Source organism: Spinacia oleracea, chromosome 3, assembly GCF_020520425.1.
Source record: "Spinacia oleracea cultivar Varoflay chromosome 3, BTI_SOV_V1, whole genome shotgun sequence".
Taxonomy (NCBI): Eukaryota; Viridiplantae; Streptophyta; class Magnoliopsida; order Caryophyllales; family Amaranthaceae; genus Spinacia; species Spinacia oleracea.
The window spans coordinates 12,283,254-12,293,228 of record NC_079489.1 but is presented as its reverse complement, the minus strand read 5'-3'; the positions used below and the strand labels follow the sequence as shown (position 1 = coordinate 12,293,228).

Below are 9,975 nucleotides of genomic sequence, written 5' to 3'. Positions count from 1 at the left end.
TGGATGGGGTTGGACGTTTTTCGTTGATGGTGGGAGATGACATTTGAATTGGTTATGAGTTGGTTTAAAGATTTTGGTCGGTGGTGAGAAGGATTTTGTAGTAGTTGGATAGGGATTCTTGGTGGTTTGGTCAAGCAAAGGTGTCTCATCAGTAGGATAGGAGCTCGATCCAAACCCCTTCATTGTATTTTTTTTAAGAAGAAAATCAATCTAGCAAGATCAAACTAAACTTATCATCATTGGTGAGACTCAAATGAGGTATAAAAAATTAAAATCTTTGTCTCATTGGTGAGACCATTATCTACGTCGAGACTTGCATACTCACATTTCCAATTCTTTCGTATCAAAAAAATTATTAATATAGGAGTATTAAACAACCAAATAACATATAAACATATAGTCTGTATGATAAATCATTATCAGAAAAATATTTCTTTTGGAAAAAATTAGCTAACACCAATAAAATCATACAATACCATTAATACAATGAAGTATCTTATCAACGACTGTACAAGAAATACGTTTACGACATTATTAGATCATGGCAATTTATCTTAGACATCTAACAATAAATTGATTATCTAACAACATTGAGAAACTATTATAATACATTCTTACTTGCTTCCTAATCTATAGAAGTCCCGTGCATTAGCACGGGCACAAACTAGTTGAAATATTATTTCAAAATTCGGATCTCTAGTATGATACGTGTTGGTCAGGTAGATAGGTCCGGCCCATTCCGGGTCCTTGCGACCATGCCTAATATTATTGTCCAGCCCCAAGTCACGCGTATACCCGGGTACGAAGTCCATGTTGGCATGTTGCATTCGGCACTTCGCAAGTTCTCAGGCAAAGTAGGCATCATCTACCTTCAGCAATCAGACTGTAGTGTGGACTGTGGTTGCTTCTTATGCTTTCTTCTGCAAAAGGGGACATGAGGAGATGAGACATGAGAGGGTTCTCCAGTTTTGCTTCCAGGGCTTCTCCTGCTCTTAGAAACCTTACTGAAAATCACCCAAATCAATTAAAACCATTCAGAAAACAAAACCCTACATCAAATTCTCAGCAAATTGAAGCTCAGAAAGTGGGAGGTAAGTGTTCACCCAATTCTCATTTCAACAATTCCAGCTTTAGGTATTCTTCTGAGCACAAATTTCCCCCGAAATCGATTGATCATAAAACCCTGAATCAAATTTTGTTGAGAAAGGATTGGCATTTGTTGCTAAACCACGAATTAAAGGCTGGGAGGGTGGTTCTAACCCTACAATCTGTGGTTAGTATTTTGCAAAATCAAGAAAACCCATTATTTTCAATCAGGTTTTATGTCTGGGTTTTGAATGCTAACCCATTATTTGAAAAGAATCAGCGAATTCGCAGTGTTCTGGCTAATAACCTACACAGAAAAGGTCCGGTTTTGTTGAATACTGAGTTGGTTGAGAATATTAGGAATTCTGGGTATGGAATTACTGAAGATTTTTTGTGTATTTTGATTGGAAGTTGGGGTAGATTAGGCCTAGCTAAGTATTGTGTCGAGATTTTTGGACAAATTTCATTTCTTGGTCTTAGTCCTACTACTAGGTTATATAATGCTGTACTTGATGCTTTGATAAAGTCCAATTCGCTTGACTTGGCGTATTTGAAGTTCCAGCAGATGCCTTCTGATTATTGTAAACCGGATAGGTTCACTTATAATATCCTTATTCACGGAGTTTGCAAGGCCGGCGTTGTTGATGAAGCCCTTCGTTTAGTTAAACAGATGGCGAGTTTGGGTTATGCACCTAATGTGTTTACATATACTATACTAATTGATGGATACTGTAATGCCAATAGGGCGAATGATGCCTTGCGGGTTTTGGAGACAATGAGGGTTAGGAAAGTGGCTCCAAGTGATGCCACATATAGGTCATTGGTGCATGGGGTGTTCCGCTGTCTTGGGAAGAACGAGGCGTTTGAACTGTTTCTTGGATTTGTTGAGAGAGAACCAATTTTGCCTAAAGTATTTTGCGATACTGTATTGCACGGCCTCTCGAGTGACACTTTGGCCAGAGAGGCTGCTTTATTTTTGCAAACGTGTAGGGAAAGAGGCTATCTGCCTGATACTTCTGTTTTTAACATCACAATAACCTGTTTGATTAAGAAACTGAATGTTGAGGAGACTTGTGAAATAGTGAATAGCTACTTGAAATTAGGTTTAAGTCTATCTTTGAATACTTATCTTACCCTAATTGAAACTTTGTTCAAAGAGGGACATGAGAGAGAAGGAAGTCAGTATTTGATGCAGATGTATCAAGCTGGATTACTATCAAATGTGAACTCGTTCAACATGGTAATTGCTTGCTTGCTGAAATCTAGGATGACTGAAGAGGCACTAGATATGTTCTTAGGGATGCAAGAAAGAGGCATTACACCAAGTCTTGCTACTTTCAATACATTAATTGATGGGTATTTTAAAGCTGGAAAAATAGACAGGGCTAGTGAACTCTTGGTGATGCTCTTACAACGTGGATTTAAACCCGATATTTTCACTTTTAGTTCAGTAATTGATGGTCTTTGTCGGGTGAACAAGATCAAGGATGCATTTGATTGTTTTGCGGAAATGAAGGAGTGGGGTGTTAGTCCTAATACTGTGACTTACAACATATTGATTCGCTCTATGTGCATTGTTGGGGATATTTCTCGGTCCATGGCACTGTTTAGAAAGATGAAAGCTGATGGTATTAGCCCAGATGTTTATTCATTCAATGCTTTGATTCAAAGCTTTTGCAAAATGAATAATATTGGAAAGGCACAAAATTTGCTTGTTTCCATGCTTGCTTTAGGACTGGCTCCGGACAATGTCACTTATAGTACTCTGATTAAGTCAATGTGTGATACTGGTAAATCCCATGACGCGATGGATATTTTCCTGTCAATGGAAGTTAATGGGTGTGTTCCAGATTCACAAACCTGTAATTTATTTGTTGATACCCTTGTAAAATTGGGCCAGTTCAAAGAAGCCCAAGATGTTGCAAGTAGATGCAACCAGTGGGGTATAGCTGTGAAGTCTATCTCACTTGTGTAAGTCTTGACTTTATGAACTGTTTCGGCATTTGAGCTGCCCTGCAGGGAGGTTTAGCCATAAAGCTTATGCAGTGTATTCCCCATTTAATGCTGACTTGGCTGCATCACAGGTAATTAGAACATTTTGCAGACGTTTTTCGAAACTTTACTTCATCGTTTTATGCTTGTAACTTTTTTGATGTATTAACTTGGCTAGATATTGTTATCGACAAGAAGATTACTTCCTTCAAGTCACTGATATTTCTCATTGCATAATGGCAGTCTGTTTCTCCATAGGGGTAACAAAAATCCCTTAAAACAAGAAAATAAAGTAAAGAACAAGGGAGAAGTAAAGCAGTCTGTTTCTTATTATTTGATTGTTAGTTACTCCGTACGTTACTATGCTGTTGCATCCTTGTATGTGTATTTTCTGTGTATAGGCAGATTCTCATGGAGTAATTCATGCTTGTTAATTGTTACATTGTTGGTTTTATGTTGTTATCTAAAAGTTTATCTGAATTGCATATTTTCTTTGGCAAAATACATTTTTTATTCTGCTTGTGGAGTTGTGGTCCCTTGTGACCTTGGCACTTCTCCTCCTCTTATGGGTCTTAACTCTTGGTTGGGTTCTTTTATTTGCTGGGTTAGATTCCCTTCATCTCAAAAAGAAGATTAAACTTGGTTACAGACTTACAGTATGGTATGGGGTATTCTTGGTTTCCATCAGCTGACAGCACCCTTTTCGATATAGTCTATAATTTAGTATGCATTTCTTGAATTCTTGACCTCAGTCTCTCTTCTCCTTTACTGCCCAATACTACATTCTATCTTTAGGTTCTGTTGTGTATGTTTCAGTACCTACACAGGGCAGTTGGCATAACAGCTAATGTCTAGTATTTGACTTTCATGGCTGCCTCTGCTATACACCTTATTGACACTTTAAGCTTTTAGGTTATAAAATAAATTGCACTCTCTTCTGTTGTGACCGAAAGAACTTGACATGTTTATTTGACCTGATGATTTGTTTGCCATTCTTGCTGACAAATATGATCCTGAGCATGGTTGAGACATACTTACATTCTACCGAAGAAACAGCTGAATGCAAGCTAATTTATTCCGCACTAGAAGAGACTGTTTCTTAGATTCCTTATAATTCCCAGCTATAAGTCTGTAGCATGTTTTAGGTGAATTATTCTTCAATCTGACTAGTCTGTTTCATGCTTTACCTATTCAAACCATGTTTAGTTTTTGGAATAGATCTTGTAAGTTTTCACACCGTGTTGCTATGAGTTAATAGTGGTATTTGTAACATTTGTGAAATGTGCAGATGCGGAAATGTTTGAAAAGACTGCTAGGTCTAGGAGACACTAGGCTTTGTGATGTGGACTGTGTGCGTCCAACAGATGTGGTCGAAACAGGTGAAGATCATTCTTTAAACAAACTTCAGGTGAAGAGCATATGGAGACTATAGCTTCAGAGACTGATGGGTGTGAGAATAATTATTATGCCTCTTGGTGGGAAAGTGACAGTCATGACCATGGGAAGAGTATATCAGGTGAAGATGATAATATGATATACGGGTTTAAGTAGACATTGGTGGTTTTAAGGATACATTATGAGACATGGCTTCCTCTAAAGTGGATGACTTAATAGATGCATTCTGAGACATGTCTATAAGGAAGCAGATGTACATGGAAGAACTACGAAATTATCACTTCCTGCTGTAGACACAACACCGATGGAAAATGGAAGCTAGAGGGACTGTCAAGTGCAGTGCTGGTATGAATATAAGTTTACCGTAATATGATGGAAGATTATTCGTTATCTAAAATGAAAAGCCTTCATGCTACCACAGAAGTTCGATGTGAGAAGATTATTTAGGATGGCTCAGCGGATACGTTCGTATACCCATATGACGGGCTTGAAAATCTGGTTTTGACAATAATGATCATGAAAAAATAATTAAATTACTTGATTTTACAATTTCTTATCTTATGTTCGATTGTTCGAACAAGGCTCCTGTATGTCTGCTTGGCTGTGCTGTATAGGCTGTATTTCTGGAGTAAAAGGAACTTTTCTGTTGTTGTACATAGTTACATTTGTACTTCCTCATAATTGAATGATAGGGCTCTGTTCTCCTCAACTTATTTTTTCTGTTTGGAAAATTATTTATGTCAAACTTATATATTCAGCCTATTTATTTATTTTGTTGCTAAACTTGACTTGTTTTTGTTGAACTTTTGCTTATTTTTACTGAAACTTACTTAAATAAGCTGAGAAAAACAGAGCCTAAGGATGTATGAGCCTGGTGTGGTAAAACTTTTCTTAACGTAAACAAGGCGGTGCGCGAAAAATCAACGGTAAAAACTGTACATCAAAAGTTTTACTGCCTGAAATGACTCAAGGTTTGCTGAGGTTTGATGAGGTTTGCTTGACTCAAGATTATTCTATAAGGTAACTTCTTTTTTATTTATAAGAATTCTATTAGGTAGCTTGTGTGAGCAGAAAGCAAGTCAGAAATTAGATTAAAGTAAAAGTTGGTGACTTCCTCTCCAACTGTCCTCTAATGTAAGGAGCTATTCCTCCTTGTCCTTAAGTTTGTTAAGAAAAACAATGCAACACTTGAAAGCTTAAATTCCCGCAGAAGATAGGTCACTACTTTCCAAATTGGTTGGTGTGTAATGTATGTGCTGTTCTTTCTCCTGAGAAAATGGTTACTGATACCTAAAATGGGACTTTTGTTGTTCCAGATATAGCTAGCAAGTACATAATATATCGAGTAATGGTATACTTTATAAGTTAAGCTGAACTTTATAGTGTAATTCTGTCCTTCACAATTTTGTGAACTTGAACAATCTTTGCTAATGGCATACTCACTCAAAATCGGACTATATGTTCTGGTGACTTTAGTTGTCTGTACTGTTATTGTCAGTTTCACCTCAGGTTGTAAATCTTGGAACACCAGCATTTCTCCAAGTTATGTTAGTCATGATTTGATTGAAGATTGATTCGGTTTTTTTTATTTTTGTAACATAATTTTCTTTATTCATTCAGCGGGAGAAGAAGATGATTATGAGCCACAAATTGGAGTTATAGGCGGGCATCCTGGCCAGGGTACGGAAGACCATGGTCATGAAGGGGGTGAGGAAGATCATGGGACGAGTGCTGATCCAACTCATATTATTGATGACGCTTTGGTGTGCTTCTACGAGAAACATGTAAGTCCACATAAAGCTTTCGGATCCATACCCTTATGTAGCAGTAGTTCTTAAGAGTCATTTTTCACAGAGTAATTCTATTCTGTTTTTTTATGTAGCAGCTCTACAGTCAATGTGATGAGTCCTGCAGACTGACAGCGAAAGGAGAGCTCCATGTACCCCATGATCATGTCGATGAGTTCTGTAGTGGACCTTGTCTCGAGGAAACAAACCTCGTGCTAGACTGCATAGATGGAATTATGGATCACTTCATATTCTTTAACAAGGCCACCACTCAAGATGTCAGGGACACAATTCTAGCTGGCTGTGGCCATGGTGATAAAAGAGGTACAATATCCTACATTATTTCTATTATAGTCCGTTTCAAAATAAATAGGTCACTTTCTAAATTTAGCCTTAATAAAAGTTAAAGCCTGAATCATATTTGAAAAAGTTGCTTAATGTGAAAATGTTTTCGTGCAGGGTTCTTCGATGTAGGAGAGCATATTGAAGCTGATGAAGGAAGCGGAAACATTGGCAGCAAGGCTACTATATCTGTACTGTCTGGCATTCTGATTTCAATCATAGGGCAAATTGTATTACTGCTGTAAAACCAGGGTAATTAGTTAATTACTAATTATTGAGTATTGTTAATTTATTACAAAGTACAAACTATACTTGTGTTCCTACTCCCCTTGGAAGGGTTTAGGGTTTATGCTCTATACTGATGGAATTTGTTTTTCCAAAAGCTTTCGTTTAAGCGACTATGTAAGTTTTGATGTTTGACATTACATTTCAATAATGAAAATGACTCTTTCTTATGTTTATAATTCAGTACTTTATTTCATTGCCAGCAAGTATTACAATTATACTATACCTGCTATAAGCCTATAAAGAATTGCTTACAAACATTGATTGAAATGTATAATTCATGTTATAAAACGCGATGTAATTAGTTTGAATGATCGTATAGTAAGAGAAGGAACCAAACATCTCTGAATCCTGTTTAATTAAATCGATTCTTCCTGGTCCTGGAGTATCCTTCCTGAACAGAAGATGAAGGATTACTACTGAAAGTGTTTTTGACAGGATAAGAGGCCTGCATTGCAATCCCACACAATCCTTGTCTATCAACGATACCACGCTTCATCCGTATGTAACCTTTCTCCCCCCATTGTTCTCCCCATGAATTCTTTACAATCCAGTAATCTGTACCTGCATCTGTTCCATAGCCCACAACTGCTACACCATGATTCAGTGTTGTCCCACATTCTCCACTGAACACACCCTTTAATAACATCATTGAAGAAAAAATCATTAAATTAGCCTTAATTTTTTAAACTATTATTCATTTGAAGTTTTTTTTCTTTTCATGATGTTTCTTTTCTGTTACCTGTGAGTAGAACTGCATATCTCGACTCCCAGCATCGATGCCCACAGACACAGGTTGGTTCGCGACAGCATTGAGCAGGGCGCCCTCGTCATTCACAGGTACATCCTCATGCCCATCAATTGATACTTTTGCAGTATCCACCTGCATTATTATTGTTATTTTTATTTGGAAATTTGGGTTAAAGATTTATGTAAGTATTACCCAAAATGTGCAAAATAATCTGAACTGAGAAAATTGGCGCGCAGCAAAAAAACCAACTTTTTCATACCTTAAATATATTGCATATTCCGTTAAAAGCTGTGTAAGGGTAGTTTTCTTCAGTGGTGAGGCCACCCCTTAGCCTGACAAAATCGAACGCCACGCTCATTAGGCCGCCGTTGCATCCTCGGTTCTGGAAGGTGTCACAGTCAACAAGCTCCTGTTCTGACAATGAAACTAGCTTCCCTGTTCTGATTTGGATTATACCCTCTACTGATGCAACCGTCGAAAATGCCCAGCAACTTCCTGTAAGCATTAACAATTGCAACAATTATACTCTCACATTCTCCAATGCACAACTTTAACCATTAACTAGATAAGGTCTCCCTACATGTACAGATATTCTATAATTATTTGACCAACTTTTTAATACTCTGTAATATATGCCAGTGAAATATTTTTCTCCTACTATATTTTCCATTATTAATATATAATTTGATTAAATATTGCCAAAAGTCATTTTTATTAAATTATTATACGACATATATTATTTTCATTATCTAAAAACTATTTGGGAGTATTTTTGTCCCCATACATAAACGGTTAATATAAAAGGATAGAAATGAAAGAACAAATAAAATAGAGATTTTTTAGAAAAAAAATTTTGACGGGAAAATTTTACACCAGAAAGTGACTAATGTCATTCCTGCCTCCTGGTGTCTGTTTTAGCATAATGTAATAGATAGATAGATAGTTTACGAAACCATGCACTTACCACAATGGCCTTGGTTCCTAACAGGAGTAACAGCACCCTTTGTCCTCCAATCAATGGACGGAGGGACATTACCGGCATCTGCATACATGAAACTTACGGTGCCATTAGTCTTCTTCTTCCCCTTCAACCCAGCAAAGTAGCTACGAAACTCTACGTTCGTCATATCAGCAAACATGTTCAACTTAAGCTTGTAAGGTTTGTTCATCTTATTAACTTGATGAACATGATCCACATTGTCCTTGAACACATTGAACCTCTTGTGCTTGTCATCGAAGCTTCTCGAAACAGTAAATTCAGTACTCCATCTCTCATATAAGTTCCTTACACTATCCTCGGATACTAGATCGTCCTCTTGGAAATCGAACCCCTCAGAGAGCCCGGCGAAGGCCACGGCTATGGCTATGGCTAAGGATACAAGCAATATGCACTTGTTGTAACCCATAACTGGTTTATTTTTGTGATATGGTATTGTGGGAAACTGTATGAATTGATTGATCATTTGAGAAAAGAGATGGGTATTTATAGATGTTATCATAAAAGATACTCCCTCTATCCCTTAATACTCGACCTGTTTTGACCGGACACGCTTGTCAATGCATAACTTTGACCACTAATTTCTTTAACTACATATTATAAAAATTTATAAAATATTAATATTTTGAAAATATATATTAAGATGAATCCAACAATATATTATATACTAACATTTGTTTTCATATAATAGAAATAAAATAGGGTCAAAGTGAATTATGTGAATAGTGCAAAAAGTTAAAGCATGTCGAGTATTAAGGGACGGAGGGAGTATTAGCAACAAGGGAAATACGAGTATAAATTACGAATTGGAAGGAGTATTTCGGAGTGCTTACACATTATTATTGTTAATTTGTTATGAAATGACGGACTGAAGATGATTATTTTTCATAACCGTACTACTTTTTAGTACAACTTGTACATTAATGGTAAGGGATGGGTTAAAGTGTATTAGGAAGGAGGGGATGTGCAAGTATATATGCAACTGCAATTGTCTTTTTCTTTCATAATTCATGTATGTGGAGTTGTGGACATCCTGGGAAATTGTTCCTAAAATGTGTCAAAGGAAAGACGCTACGAGGATTACTAAACCTCAAGTAGCTTGTGTTCATATGGATACAAGTGATCCAAAGAGAACTATTTTTAGTACCAACACAATATATGTCAGTACCAATAACACAAATAATTTGTATTGATACTTTTTAGCCATGTATTGGTATATCAATACCATATTAGTCTTAGTACCAATACCAAATTAGCGGGTACCAATTACAAGCCACTTGCGTCCATATTAGACCTGATCAAGACGAGCCCGGCCCGGGCCGCCCGAATTTTTTGCGGGT

The 9,975-nt window shown here is 36.9% G+C and overlaps 3 protein-coding genes across 4 annotated transcripts; 2 read left to right on the top strand and 1 right to left on the bottom strand.

Annotated features, from left to right (window-relative positions):
* Positions 1–640: 640 nt before the first annotated feature.
* LOC110776965 (putative pentatricopeptide repeat-containing protein At3g16890, mitochondrial) lies at positions 641–5,235 on the top strand. The gene is made up of 2 exons (XM_021981534.2): positions 641–3,170; positions 4,367–5,235. The coding sequence occupies exon 1, from the start codon at positions 950–952 to the stop codon at positions 3,059–3,061; it is 2,112 nt and encodes a 703-aa protein (XP_021837226.1). The 5' UTR covers positions 641–949; the 3' UTR covers positions 3,062–3,170; positions 4,367–5,235.
* A 301-nt stretch (positions 5,236–5,536) lies between these two features.
* Positions 5,537–7,076, top strand: LOC110776966 (uncharacterized). Of its 2 annotated transcripts, none has more exons than XM_021981535.2 (4): positions 5,537–5,982; positions 6,094–6,257; positions 6,356–6,584; positions 6,720–7,076. In XM_021981535.2, the coding sequence occupies exons 1-4, from the start codon at positions 5,904–5,906 to the stop codon at positions 6,845–6,847; spliced, it is 600 nt and encodes a 199-aa protein (XP_021837227.1). In that variant the 5' UTR covers positions 5,537–5,903; the 3' UTR covers positions 6,848–7,076. The 2 variants fall into 2 exon arrangements, with proteins under 2 accessions (XP_021837227.1, XP_021837229.1); XM_021981537.2 differs by having other exon boundaries at positions 5,541–5,982; positions 6,359–6,584; positions 6,720–7,075.
* An 88-nt stretch (positions 7,077–7,164) lies between these two features.
* Positions 7,165–9,051, bottom strand: LOC110776970 (vignain-like). Its single transcript, XM_021981540.2, has 4 exons — positions 8,603–9,051; positions 7,898–8,133; positions 7,630–7,770; positions 7,165–7,524 (listed from the first exon to the last, which is right to left on the bottom strand). The coding sequence occupies exons 1-4, from the start codon at positions 9,042–9,044 to the stop codon at positions 7,243–7,245; spliced, it is 1,101 nt and encodes a 366-aa protein (XP_021837232.1). The 5' UTR covers positions 9,045–9,051; the 3' UTR covers positions 7,165–7,242.
* Positions 9,052–9,975: the final 924 nt, after the last annotated feature.